We start from the raw sequence: 15,565 nt of genomic DNA on the forward strand, positions 1-15,565 counted from the left end.
TAACTAAAACATTTAACCCAAGAGCATCACCACCATATATCTGGTCGTTTGAAGTGAACTCGGCACAGTGGAAAAGATAAAGCTTTTAAAGAAAAATTTATGGGGATGATCATGTTACGTTGTTATCATTCCTTTGTTTTTTTGTTAAGTCCTACAAGAGATATATCGGTAAAAAGTTTGTCAATAGAACTAGAACAGTGTAAATTTAAATATTTAAAAAATACCTATAAATAACTTGGTCAGTAAATAAATATCATCAAATATATTATTTCCTTGGTAAGTCTCCCTTCATTCGACTCTTACACTGAATAAATTTTAACAAATAGGTTTCAAAAGAAAGAGAATTTTTCGAAGATTATTCGACTGGTATTTTTATTAAAATAAAAATGTATGATTTGTTTAAAAACTTTACTTTTATTTAAAAAAAAGTATGAAATGCTGAGAAAATAGAATGAAATGGTTTGTATACTTCTACCAAGTTATGCGCAAACCATTCCTTTGATGTGGTAGTTTCCGGTTATGTCATATTTTTTTGAAACGAGTTATTTCTTGAGTTATAAGTGGTCCAAGTCTTACCTTGGTTAGCGGAATATTTTTTTTAGACGGACACCACATTCCACAAACAAAAAATGATTCCAAGAAAAATGTAACACTGGTAATCAAAGACTAATGGTTCGTATTGTCTGTTTGAGTTTTGGGTTAGTTTACATTATTTTTGAATTTTAAATTAAGTTTAGGGTGGGGACATTCATTTGTGGGAAAACAACCTTTTAGTTTCTAAGCGCTGAAAATGCCAAAAATGGCAAGTTTTTGCGTACTAAAGATACATTTTTCACTAAAATTTAAAAAGTGTCTGCTTACTTTATAAAAGGCAAAGTTAACCGACTAACTACAGAAATCTCGAGACATTTGTATAGTTTGAATAACTTAACACTGGTAATTTTGTGTTTAATCTTAATATAATAGTGTTTTTGGTTTTTCTATAAATGTTACAATTTCATTTAATATAAACTAAAAGCTATATAAAGATTGTATTAATAGGAAAATAAAGTAAATAATAAATGTCATTCTTTTACACTAAATTAAATACAAATTCTATGAATATCTGAAGTTGGCTTGTTATAAGAGTTATTAAAGCTTAATTAATGAAATTAAAAAAATAAGAAATGATTAATACAAAAAAAAAAACAATTCGTTCAGAATTAATTCTACTGCGGTGTAAGAAGATCAAAATTAACCAATTTTTAAAAATTGCTTAGCTAAATTTACTTTTGAAATCTTAAAATCTATACAAGGGGGTTCGCATACGTTTTTTTAGATACAAAACAAATAATTAAAAGATTTTGTGTTTTGGTTTTAATTTATACATAATTTAAACATAAATTGTTTTACTGTATTGCACCAACAATGAGAGAAAAAAATCGTTGTTGGTTCGTTTTGTTGTTTATTTTTAACAATATTTTTTTTCTTGAATTTTTAAACTGTCTTTTCAGTTGGTCGAACGAAATAAAAATCGAATTGAATAGATGCAGTATCTACAAGTATTTAAGCTAAGATTAAATGAATTTTCCATTTAGTAAGTGTGACATCGTCAAATATTGTGTATCCTTTTCCTTTGTAAAAAAAATAATATTTAAAATATTTAAACAGTTTGTTGCACATTGAAGTTCCAGTTGAGATTCAAAACAAACAAAAAAAAAAGTTAGTGAATCAATCGAAAAGTGTTTTGTAGAAAAAGAATATTTGTTTTATTTTAAAAGTACCTTACTTATAACAGTTGTGGTTTAAATATGAAATCAAATAGATACTTGAAACTAATATAATTGGTTTAAACCAATTCATGATAAGTTTAAAATTGTTTGTACCTCAAGAATAAATATTCTATATTTATTACTTTCTGGATTTGTTTAAATATGATTTATTGGTCTTAGTTTCCAAAGATAACATTCGCTGAAATCGAAACCTTTGTAATTGCTTTTTAAACTATCGGTTCGTGAACCATGATATCCAATGTCGGATATTTAAAAAATATTTCAAGTACAGATGAAAACAATTCTCAATGGCACTTAATGATTCATAAATCGTGTTTTTCACCATTGTCTACTTTTACTCTTTTTCGGGTTTACAAACACACATTCTAAAAAAAATAGTATAAGTTAAAAAATCTTAACTACAATTCTTATTCTCTGAAATTACCTTTTGTCTGGATGTTAACTCTTCTGCATTTACTTCTTCAAGTATTCAAAAATCTCAATACTTTTTCTCTCAGCTTACAAAGTGCAAGTTTTGTGTCATTCAAACCGACAATATTTCATTGGAAACGTACAAGGAGGACGGTTATTCAAAAGAAGTGACTTTATTGTCAAATTTCAAGGGGATTATCGTATTATGTATGTTTTGAATGATATATTGAATGTCCTATAAATTTTGGACTACATCGAGTTTAAGGGAGAAAAACAGAAAAAGTCATCGCAATTGTTAAACATAACACTTGCATTTGGAGGACCTCACTCATCTACTTTATTAAGGCAGTAAGGGTTTAGGAATGTGATTTCTCAATTCTTTGGATAAATCTACAATACCTATTTCATTTGTTCACCAATTCCCCTCTATATACCTTCTTTAGCTAACGTTAACGTTATTCAAACAAGACATCCTTCAACTTTCAACAAGACCTCATTATCTTAATATTCTACTCGTTTTTCACGCTCAACTCAGTTATGTAGAAGATATTTTGTAAATACAGTACGCGTTGTGGAATCCTTGGCCTTGGTATGTTGTTGGTGTTTGTGAAACTAAAAGTTTTCGGAGGAAACGCAAAAAACTCTTTTCGTTCATTCTTTTATACAGCAAATTGTTAATAATATAAAATATTAATTATAATAAATTTGAAACACTTTACAACAAAAACAGAAGTTTAAAAATGTTCAACGGTAAAACAATTATTTGTTGTTTCTAACATTTTTCACATTTTAATTCAAACATAAGCCTCAATTCAAACTTAAGGTTTTGATTGTTTATGACCAAAATGAAAAATAGTTTAACTCAAAAGAAAAGTTTTCAAGAAACAACAAATTCTTCATTCGAAATGAATCTTTGCTAGGACTATTTTTGCATACCGATTTCAAACGAATAATTTGAGAAACCACTTTTCATGAATAAAGAACAATTATTCAAATAATTGGTCAAATCCTTTCAAGAAGTAGACCAAGTGAAATATCTTTAAGGTGGCAAATGCATGGTTTCGAATATTTGCTTTTAAATAATCGGTATTTTAACCCCTATGGATAATATTGCAAAGCCAGAATACAATAAGAATCAGCAGTTAATCAAGCATAAGTTTTAACCCCTTTGTTAGAATTTAGAGACATCTAAGAACGCATTTAAAACCAATTACTTCTCCAACCAAAAAATCGTTTTTAGTCAAAATTGAAGTATTTACTGATAAATCAATATTTAAACTAATTTATTCAAAAAATGTAATACTAATTTAAATTTTAAACACATTTTTAAACTAAAACGCAGTTCGTTCATAAAGTTCTTCAAATTTCATTAACTCAAGTAGACGCATAATGGTATAACAAGAGCAACATTCAAACAAGGAATTGACGAACAAAGATTTTAGGTCGTACTAATCAATTATTCTATAATAAATAATATTGTAAATAAAACCTGTAATGCTTGGTAATAATCAAGAGACAATACCTACATAGAAAAAACAAAAGAGTTTCAAAAAGATAGATGTATGGTATGGACGGATATTTTGCAAACCGGATGTAATCATCTTTTTCTTCATCAGCAACTCCTGACCTTTTTATACCTAACACTACAAACATTCTCACCACCCATAAAATGATGCAAGAACCTGTGTGAGATATTTTTTTATTTAACCTTAACAAATATTAGTAAAATGTGAACAAAACAATATATTATGATGATAATTGTTGAACATTATTAAATAATTTATTCGATACCGGACCGATCTTTTCAGACAAGACATACTCGTACTATGTCCTCTGAACTCAAAAATACGAAAAGATCAGCAACGGCACGCGGCGGCGGATGCGCGACGGCAAGTAGTAACTTAAGCATGTTAAAAATTGATCTTACAAAAGATGTATTTTCAAACAACAAAAAAATACTAAAATGTCAACGGCAGCGGCATGTAGCAAAATCATCAGTTAGAGTTTTTCTTCTTCGAAAACATCCAAAACCAGAAATCCATTGACGATGATGGTGATGGAAATGAAGATGATGATGCCACTCAATTCTTCATACAATAGCTTGGTTTTGTATTTATCGTTGCTTTCGTAACAAAATATGGCTACACTACTGTGCATGAGATTAGACACATTTGGAGTTTCGATAGAAGTGTTAAAAGCGATGGCGCAAAATTATAGACAACTTATTGTTAGGGGTTTAACAATTAACGTGTTAGCAACTTATTAAGAACCTTTTTTTTCTAAAAAGCGACAGTTCGTGAAAATAAACGAAGCAACAACGCTTTAACCGACTTATTAATTGGATTTCCCAACAATTGGCTTTCGAAAAACAGAAGACAAAATAACGAATTTTGTCACAGTTAATATATTGAAATAAGTTCAAGTTTATGGTCAGGAATTACATGATTTTGCAATTGAATCAAATAAAAAAAGAGTAAAATTGGTGCTTCTATACAAGTCATTGGTATTGTATAGATCCATAGAAGTCAATCGTACTCTATGGTCATATACAAAATAAGATGTTGAATAATTCTTTTAAGCAAGTTTAAAGTTATTCGTCGTTATTATTTAATAATCGCTATTTGAACTCTGCCTATTAATTAAATATAACTATTACTCTAAGTTTAAAGAAATGTGCACAGTTAAACCTTTTCTTTATTCCTCACTTCTTGTCTAGAAATAAGACTATATTGCGTTAAAGATCCTCCTTGAGGGTCTTGAGTATCGACTTGCGCAACATCAATTAGTTGACCTTTTGTCAAGAAAAGAAATATAGACATGGGTTGTTATTCACGATGATGCGCATAGCGCGCATAATTGTATTTTCTTCGTTGAACTCCGAATCATGCTTTTGAGAAACTCTAGAGGCGATGGTTATTACAAATTATTTTTTTAATAATTTTATGGACAATATTTCACAAGATTTTATGGTGATGGATATCATGAAAAAGACGCCTTCGCCCTTCAACAGCGCAGTCATCGCATCACTAGCCTGACAACACGTGCGCAGCGGTGGCGGTGGCGGAGACAGCAGTGGCGGTGTTGCGCGCCATAGTCCTATAAGAAAGTTGATAAGTATGACGTAGATCAACAGCATATAAAGACTGTGTAGCTTAACTATAAAATTAATATATGCATATACATACATATGTACTCGTAAGCTGCATACGTGTAAAGAGTTATTTTGATGAAGCACTCTTTGAATTCCCATGAGTAAGCATCCATCTTTAGGAAAAAAAAAACACCCAATGTAGATATCCGGTTTTTGATTGATTTTTTAAACACAAAACTATACATATGTTAATGTTTACACAATATGCTTTCAAAAAAATTATATGACAATACATAAACGTGCTTCGCAGCGGATAAGATGATGGATAAACTTAAAGATGATGAATAAAAATATATAAATAAAATAAATTCCCACGAGACGTCAAGAACTGATTGTCGGATACTAAGAATTGATATTCGCCCTCAACTTCATTTTTTTGGGAATATTCTGTTTTATTAAGTTGCCATAAGAATATATCAAGGACCAGTGGAGATATTGACTTAAATTTTGTTATAGAGATACTAACGCAGAAAGGATTTAAAAAAAAAATTTAGTAGTCTTTTTTTTTTAAATTCCGAGTTCTTCATTTAATTTATTATTTTTTACCACTCAAAACGAACCAATAACTCTAACGACTTGAATTTAATTTAATATTATTTATTGTGACGTTTTACCAACTTAATACAATTTTGAAAAAAAAATATAAATCAAACTGAAACACAAAATTAAGTTATCTCCAAAAGAATTTTATGCAGCCGCATAACGTTTTTGACATCTGGTAAGATTTTGAGAAAAATTGAGAGTTTTTTTTAACAAAAAAATACAAACCTAAAACAATATTACCAAAAGTTGGTAAAAATTGATTTTCGATTGATATTCAAGAAATTCTACAAAAATTGGTAAAAATTCAAACTCACAACTTTTTTTTTAAGAAAACCTTAAAAACAACCAAAAAAAACTGTTAAGCAATGGTTTTTAACACAACTATTGTGAGAACGAAGAAAGATATTGACTTAAATTTTTTTAACTCACACAAAATATTGTTATTCATATTTTGTTGAACATGAAATAAATGCACGAATAGGAAGTTATCAGTTTGGGTCGAATTCCAGCCTCTTTTTTGAATATTTATTTTATGTGTGGATTTCCATAGTTAGTTAATTTTATTACAAAGTTTTAATTAAAAAGGAAAAAAGACAATATTATTAAAAAATGGTATTGAAAAATCGCATTTTTACAACTAAAATAGGTACATTTTTATAAAATGTTGTTTTCAGTTTCAATAAATAAATTACGGAATAAGATATAAATCGTTTTTTTTTCTTTTGCATAAAGAAGACAATACTTTTTAAATGATTAAGAGTCCTCAAATCGAATGTTACATTTCAAATTATTCTACAAATAAGTCAATTTGAAAATGTTAAAAACAGGTTAAGTTTAAACTCAAAACATCTCTTAACAATAAATTGTATGATGATTTTGCAAAGTACAAATATTTCTCTTCTGTATACAATTTAAACCATTTTAGTATCTTACTTAGTTTCTGGAATATTTTTTGACTCTATATCAAGTGTTAAGAAAACCTCGAATTTAATTCTTTCATTTTTTTCGAAATATTGATTTTGAAAAATATTCAAACTCAATTTTTAGCGCTTATTTCGAATCGAAACTTTAATTTTAACTATTTATAACTTTAGAAAATACTCGTTTTCAAAATTATTTTTATATATTCTAAAACATTTTAAAAACTGTATATATTAGAATTGTGTAGACATAAATGGTTTGGTTTATAAGGATTTTTGAGAGAAAGATTTTGAGATATATTGAGATAGCTTGAAAAAGCCTTATATAAATGTTTTCCTAATTTTAAGAAAAAGTATACATAGGTATCTGAAAAACCTGACGTGATACATTAATTTTGAAGTCGTATTTGAATTAATGTCATCAAAACTTTCCCGACCAATGGTATCAGTTATGTATAAATATTGTATTCTTTCACTTTGTTCCGAATTAAATTTTTTACCTTAAACAAGTATTGCTTCTCAATACCCTTGCCTGAAAAAAAGCTTGCACTTTGTATATTTAAGAATTTGGCTACTTTTTAATGAAAAAATATTAGAAGTAATACTAATATACATACATCTCAAAATTCAAAACATTACATCTTATTGTAGCTTATATGAATACCGATTTTTGAGAACTGTTCCAAATGAACAATATCTACTTTATTTGTTTTCTATTTTAGTTAACAGTTTGCAATTGCAAATCCTGACGTTTTGTCATTCTAGAAGAATGGTCAGAATGAAACCGTTTTTGAACTTGGCAAAATGCATCATAATTGTGGTAAGTAAGATGATCGACTCACTCAGAAGGCTAATATTAACAAACTATTAATTAAAATTAAAAATAGTTGATGATAACAATGCCATATCCTGCCCGATCAAATGACCTGATGGCTGTAACGGGTAGACTTTCTGGAAAAATAAGACGGGAAGTTGCTCCAGATCATGTCCATATACAGATGATCGATGTTAAGTGCGATGCAGACGATGGTATGGTTGTAACTGTTCAATTCGAACAGCCCTTCAATGGCATCATCTACAGCCAAAGCTACTTCAATGATCCCAAATGCAGGTAAAGAATTGTAAGCCAGTCGCCTCTGTAATTTTTTTTTGAAAAATTTGTTTATAGATATGTTGAAGCTGGTAGTAACAGTAACGTTTACACTTTTAAAGTCTCCATGAATGGCTGCGGCAGTCGGCCTTCTTGTTCAATTTGTGCATCAGTGGATAATATTTTAGTTATTCAATCAGATGAAAATGTTCAAGAAGTTTGGGACCAGGCTAGGAGGATAACCTGTACTAAGAGCAGGGAGCAAGAGAAGACGGTAATCTTCAAGCCATTTGTAGTAGAGATGCTTGAAGTGGTCCAGGTTCCCACACAAACTGGTGGCATTGAGTGTTGGATGGACATACTCAAGGGTGATTACTCTAACAACAAGCCTATTAACGAAATTGTCAAGATTGGTGAACACATAACGATTTTGATATACTTGAGAGACCCAAGTAGGGAGTATGATATCGTCGTTAGAGATTGTTATGCATTCGATAGTGAAGACTATAAGGCCAAGACCACGAGTATGCTGCAACTATCAGATAAAAGTGGTTGTTCCAAGAAACCCAAATTGTTCGGAAGTTGGATAAAGAATGATAAGCCAAACAAAGACGGAGCGACGAAAGTGGTATATAATACCTTAAATGCCTTTAAATTCCCTGAGAGGGCACAAGTTTTTCTAAAATGTGATATTGAGCTTTGTAATGGGAAGTGTCAGGAGCCACGTTGTGATGATCCTGCATTGCCACCGGATGCATATAATGAAATTTCATTTCCAAAGACAACAACTGATTCAAATCAATGCTATAAGGGTTCAGCAGACCCTAGATGCAACCAACCACTAAAACCTAAAACAACTTATTCACAATGCAGTCCCGGATCCACTGATCCAAGGTGTTCAAAGGTCACAACATATCGCCCGAAGATTACAACTAACCTGCCACCATTAACTGATTTTGCAATAACAACTTTAAGATCTCGCTGTTATCCGGATTCAAAGGATCCCATATGTCAACCAGCTACATCTAAGCCCACAACAACTGATTGCTTTATAGGTTCAACAGATCCAAATTGTCTCCAAACAACTGGTCCAAAAACAACAAGGCTTCCTTCAAAACCACCATCAACTACCTCAAAAGAAGCTGGTTGTTATCCAGGGTCAAATAATCCAAACTGTGGAATATCCACAGTTGCCCCTCGTTGCTTAGCAGGTTCTACAGACCTTCGATGTCTAGAAAAAACATCTGATCCCACATGCTTACCTGGCTCAAACGATCCAAAGTGTGCCAAACGTCCGATTCCTCCTACGTATTCGCCTACAACCACTGGGAATCCTAATTGTTATCCTGGCTCCAGTGATTCTCGCTGTCAACAAGAAGCGACTTCTGTTTCTGTTACAACCCCACACTGTTATCCAGGTTCCACAGATCCAAATTGTCCTCAAAAAACAACACCTAGTTCTCGTTGTTACCCAGGATCCACTGACCCTAAATGTAAACAAACAACTGCAAATCCGAAATGTTATCCAGGTTCTCAGGACCCAAGCTGTCAAAGCTCAACACCTTCACCACCAAATTGCTATCCCGGATCACCAGATTCAAGGTGTCCCAAGCCTTCGATTCCTCCGAGACAACCTTCTACATATTTGCCTCCAACCACAGGGAATCCTAATTGCTATCCGGGCTCCACTGATCCTCGCTGTCAACAAGTAACGACTCCAGTACCTACTGATATCCCACGGTGCTATCCAGGTTCCACAGATCCAAATTGTCCTCAGCAAGCAAATCCGCGTCCTGGTTGTTACCCAGGATCCAATGACCCTAAATGTCAAGCAACGTCAACAAATCCTAAATGTTATCCAGGTTCTCAAGACAAAAGCTGTCCGAAAGCAACAACTTCAATACCAAATTGCTATCCCGGCTCACCCGATTCAAGGTGTCCTAAGCCTCCGATCTCTCCTAAGCAACCATCTACTTATTTGCCACCAACTACTGTTTCTCCTAACTGCTATCCTGGCTCCAGTGATTCCCGCTGTCAACAAGCAACGACTGCTTCTCCTGCTACAACCCCACGCTGTTATCCAGGTTCCACAGATCCAAATTGTCCTCAGAAAACAACTCCAGGTCCTCGTTGTTACCCAGGATCTACTGACCCTAAATGTAAACAAACGACTTATAGGGAACCTTCAACTTATATACCACCAACAACCAGTTCTCCAGATTGCTATCCTGGGTCCAGAGATCAACGTTGCCCACAAACTACACCCCCAATTCCTGTCACTTCGTCAAGCTGCTATCCCGGTTCTAAAGATCCAAAATGTCCTCAGGTTACAACCCAAAAACCAGCTCCTCGTTGTTTCCCCGGATCAACTGATCCTAAATGTCCACAAACACCAACAGAGCCAAAATGCTCCTTAGGTTCCACGGATCCGAGATGTCCCCAAGGAACTACACAAAGAACAATCACAACAAAAGTACCTAATTGCTATCAGGGATCCAAAGACCCCAGATGCCTCCAGGCAACAACTCCATCACCAAATTGCTATCCCGGATCACCAGATCCTAGGTGTCCCAGGCCTCCATTTTCTTCGAGACAACCTGCAACCTATCTGCCTCCAACTGTCGGAGCTTCTTCTTGTTTCCCTGGTTCTAGTGATCCTCGCTGTCGACAGGTTACGACTCCTATTCCCTCTACAACTCAGCGGTGTTATCCAGGTTCCACAGATCCAAATTGTCTCCAGAAAACAACACCTGGTCCTCGTTGTTACCCAGGATCCACTGACCCTAAATGTCAATCAACGACTGCAGATCCAAAATGTTATCCAGGTTCTCAGGATCCAAGCTGTCTAAAATTAACAATTTCACCACCAAATTGTTATCCCGGCTCATCCGATAAACGATGTCCCAAACTACCAGCACCTTCTAGGGAACCTTCAACTTATATACCACCAACAACCAGTGCTCCAGATTGCTATCCTGGATCCAGAGATCCACGTTGCCCACAAACTACATCAACAGTTCCTGTCACGTCGTCAAGCTGTTATCCCGGTTCTAAGGATCCAAAATGTCCTCAGGTTACAACCCAAAAACCAACTCCTCGTTGTTTCCCCGGATCAACTGATCCTAAATGCCCACAAACACCAACAGAGCCAAAATGCTTCTTAGGTTCCACGGATCTGAGATGTCCTCAAGGAACTACAGAAAGAACAATCACAACAAAAGAACCCAATTGTTATCAGGGATCCAAAGACCCCGGATGCCTCCAGGCAACAACTCCATCACCAAATTGCTATCCCGGATCACAAGATCCAAAGTGTCCCAGGCCTCCATTTTCTTCAAGAAAACCTGCAACGTATCTGCCTCCAACTGTCGGAGCTTCTTCTTGTTTCCCTGGTTCTAGTGATCCTCGCTGTCGACAGGTTACGACTCCTAGTCCCTCCACAACTCAGCGGTGTTATCCAGGTTCCACAGATCCAAATTGTCTCCCGAAAACAACACCTGGTCCTCGTTGTTACCCAGGATCCACTGACCCTAAATGTCAATCAACGCCTGCAGATCCAAAATGTTATCCAGGTTCTCAGGATCCAAGCTGTCTAAAATCAACAATTTCACCACCAAATTGTTATCCCGGCTCATCCGATAAACGATGTCCCAAACTACCAGCACCTTCTAGGGAACCTTCAACTTATATACCACCAACAACCAGTGGTCCAGATTGCTATCCTGGATCCAGAGATCTACGTTGCCCACAAACTACATCAACAGTTCCTGTCACGTCGTCAAGCTGTTATCCCGGTTCTAAGGATCCAAAATGTCCTCGGGTTACAACCCAAAAACCAACTCCTCGTTGTTTCCCCGGATCAACTGATCCTAAATGCCCACAAACACCAACAGAGCCAAAATGCTTCTTAGGTGCCACGGATCCGAGATGTCCCCAAGGAACTACACAAAGAACAATCACAACAAAAGAACCCAATTGTTATCAGGGATCCAAAGACCCCGGATGCCTCCAGGCAACAACTCCAACACCAAATTGCTATCCCGGATCACAAGATCCAAAGTGTCCCAGGCCTCCATTTTCTTCGAGAAAACCTGCAACGTATCTGCCTCCAACTGTCGGAGCTTCTTCTTGTTTCCCTGGTTCTAGTGATCCTCGCTGTCGACAGGTTACGACTCCTAGTCCCTCCACAACTCAGCGGTGTTATCCAGGTTCCACAGATCCAAATTGTCTCCAGAAAACAACTCCTGGTCCTCGTTGTTACCCAGGATCCACTGACCCTAAATGCAAACAAACGACTTCTAGGGCACCTTCACTTTATATACCACTAACAACCAGTGCTCCAGATTGCTATCCTGGGTCCAGAGATCCACGTTGCCCACAAACTACATCAACTGGTCCTGTCACGTCGTCAAGCTGTTATCCCGGTTCTAAAGATCCAAAATGTCCTCAGGTTACAACCCAAAAACCAGCTCCTCGTTGTTTCCCCGGATCAACTGATCCTAAATGTCCACAAACACCAACAGAGCCAAAATGCTTCTTAGGATCCACGGATCCGAGATGTCCCCAAGAAACTACGCAAAGAACAATCACAACAAAAGCACCTAATTGTTATCAGGGATCCAAGGACCCCGGATGCCTCCAGACAACAACTCCATCACCAAATTGCTATCCCGGATCACCAGATCCTAGGTGTCCCAGGCCTCCATTTTCTTCGAGACAACCTGCAACGTATTTGCCTCCAACTGTCGGAGCTTCTTCTTGTTTCCCTGGTTCTAGTGATCCTCGATGTCGACAGGTTACAACTTCTATACCCTCTACAACTCAGCGGTGTTATCCAGGTTCCACAGATCCAAATTGTCTCCAGAAAACAACACCTGGTCCTCGTTGTTACCCAGGATCCACTGACCCTAAATGTCAATCAACGACTGCAGATCCAAAATGTTATCCAGGTTCTCAGGATCCAAACTGTCTTAAATCAACAATTTCACCACCAAATTGTTATCCTGGCTCATCCGATAAACGATGTCCCAAACTACCAGCACCTTCTAGGGAACCTTCAACTTATATACCACCAACAACCAGTGCTCCAGATTGCTATCCTGGATCCAGAGATCTACGTTGCCCACAAACTACATCAACAGTTCCTGTCAAGTCGTCAAGCTGTTATCCCGGTTCTAAGGATCCAAAATGTCCTCAGGTTACAACCCAAAAACCAGCTCCTCGTTGTTTCCCCGGATCAACTGATCCTAAATGTCCACAAACACCAACAGAGCCAAAATGCTTCTTAGGTTCCACGGATCCGAGATGTCCCCAAGGAACTACACAAAAAACAATTACAAAAAAAGCACCTAATTGTTATCAGGGATCTAAGGACCCCGGATGCCTCCAGGCAACAACTCCATCTCCAAGTTGCTACCCCGGATCACCGGATCCAAAGTGTCCCAGGCCTCCATTTTCTTCGAGACAACCTGCAACGTATTTGCCTCCAACTGTCGGAGCTTCTTCTTGTTTCCCTGGTTCTAGTGATCCTCGCTGTCGACAGGTTACGACTCCTAGTCCCTCCACAACTCAGCGGTGTTATCCAGGTTCCACAGATCCAAATTGTCTCCAGAAAACAACACCTGGTCCTAGTTGTTACCCAGGATCCACTGACCCGAAATGTCAATCAACGACTGCAGATCCAAAATGTTATCCAGGTTCTCAGGACCCAAGCTGTCTTAAATCAACAATTTCACCACCAAATTGTTATCCAGGCTCATTCGATAAACGATGTCCCAAACTACCAGCACCTTCTAGGGAACCTTCAGCTTATATACCACCAACAACCAGTGCTCCAGATTGCTATCCTGGATCCAGAGATCCACGTTGCCCACAAACTACATCAACAGTTCCTGTCACGTCGTCAAGCTGTTATCCCGGTTCTAAAGATCCAAAATGTCAGGTTACAACCCAAAAATCAACTCCTCGTTGTTTCCCCGGATCAACTGATCCTAAATGTCCACAAACACCAACAGAGCCAAAATGCTTCTTAGGTTCCACGGATCCGAGATGTCCCCAAGGAACTACACAAAGAACAATCACAAAAAAAACACCTAATTGTTATCAGGGATCCAAGGACCCCGGATGCCTCCAGACAACAACTCCATCACCAAATTGCTATCCTGGATCACAAGATCCAAAGTGTCCCAGGCCTCCATTTTCTTCGAGACAACCTGCAACGTATTTGCCTCCAACTGTCGGAGCTTCTTCTTGTTTCCCTGGTTCTAGTGATCCTCGCTGTCTACAGGTTACGACTCCTAGTCCCGCTACAACTCAGCAGTGTTATCCAGGTTCCACAGATCCAAATTGTCTTCAGAAAACTACACCTGGTCCTCGTTGTTACCCAGGATCTAATGACTCGAAATGCCCACAAACATCAGCAGCTCCAAAATGTTATCCAGGTTCTCAAGAGCATGGGTGTCCAAAACAAAGTTCCACTCCTACTTCAGCAGCACCTGGTTGTTACCCAGGATCAAGTGATCCCCGGTGTCCTCAAACAACACCACCCACACCTGTAACCACCAGCGCACCAAACTGTTTTCCTGGTTCTTCTGATGTGAGATGTGGTGAATCCTTGAAAACCACAACGGTTTCATATTGCTTCCCAGGTTCTTTAGATCCACGGTGCCCCTCTACTGGCTACAAGGGTACAAGCAGAGTTCCGGCTACCTATTTGCCTCCATTTGATAAGCCGGGTCATGATAGAACAGTTCGCAAAGCAAAAGAAAATTCCCTATTTGACGAAATAAATGGGCTTTTATTCAGTGCCAACAACATTTTTGAAGAGGAGTATGATGTGAATTCTAATATTGATGATGATGTTGATGGGAGAAGCAAACGGAGTGTTGAAAATTTAACTACGGAAGTTGATGATCTGAGTCCAATTGATGTAGAGTCTAACATATTGGAACGTAAAGTTCTTAAACGTAACACCAGCCCTCCTCAAAAAGAAATCATAACTATTACTCTTAATCTTCGAGGCATTAATTTCGATGACGCCTAAATAAAACAGGGCATAGAATGTACAGTTCCTTTTCAAAAATGATTTCATAGACGTTAAAATAAAAACAAAACATGAAATATTATATTATATTAACCCTAAACCCTGATTACCATACCAGGTAATCTATAAAATATTTATTAATTACGCACAAATAGAAAATTATTATTAATGTACATATAAACAAATCAATTTTTATAGTGAAAAAAGCCAATAATATGTTGGAATAAAATTAGGAAATAGATAAACTAGCGAACAAGGCTATAACGATTGAACTACCATAAATAATGATACAAAATACTGCTTATAATAAGCTTGTCGGTTCATAGTGTCATAAATTGTTGCATCTTAATTTTATTTTATTACAAATACTTTGTTGTATATTTTCCATATATAAAATAATTAATTTTTATACAAATATGAACTTAATTAAGAATTTATACACAGAGCAATAAATATACATATATACAAGTAATTATTCACTATGTTTCTTTAAATTTGTTCTTACGTGGCTAAAGGTGAACATTTCTGGGCAAGATTGTATCAAATGAAAGCTGAATTTTGGGGTTAATTATATATTGCAATAATGACCCAATTTCTCCGAAGGAGTCTGTTTCGAGATTTTTAAAAATATAAATG

General features: G+C 36.0%; 1 protein-coding gene across 1 annotated transcript; it reads left to right on the forward strand.

Annotated features, from left to right (window-relative positions):
* Positions 1–1,577: 1,577 nt before the first annotated feature.
* On the forward strand, positions 1,578–15,408 carry LOC129953248 (mucin-2-like). Its single transcript, XM_056066217.1, has 4 exons — positions 1,578–1,701; positions 7,520–7,617; positions 7,685–7,908; positions 7,966–15,408. The coding sequence occupies exons 2-4, from the start codon at positions 7,567–7,569 to the stop codon at positions 14,927–14,929; spliced, it is 7,239 nt and encodes a 2,412-aa protein (XP_055922192.1). The 5' UTR covers positions 1,578–1,701; positions 7,520–7,566; the 3' UTR covers positions 14,930–15,408.
* Positions 15,409–15,565: the final 157 nt, after the last annotated feature.

The sequence above is a fragment of the Eupeodes corollae genome, chromosome X (assembly GCF_945859685.1).
Source record: "Eupeodes corollae chromosome X, idEupCoro1.1, whole genome shotgun sequence".
NCBI lineage: Eukaryota > Metazoa > Arthropoda > Insecta > Diptera > Syrphidae > Eupeodes > Eupeodes corollae.

Excerpts from the sequence above, each read along its gene's own strand:
- LOC129953248 (XM_056066217.1), top strand. The coding sequence starts at position 7,567 with ATGGTCAGAATGAAACCGTTTTTGAACTTGGCAAAATGCATCATAATT. Across the intron at positions 7,618-7,684 it reads CAAAATGCATCATAATTGTG|TTGATGATAACAATGCCATA; the intron begins GTAAGTAAGATG and ends AATTAAAAATAG. Across the intron at positions 7,909-7,965 it reads TTCAATGATCCCAAATGCAG|ATATGTTGAAGCTGGTAGTA; the intron begins GTAAAGAATTGT and ends ATTTGTTTATAG.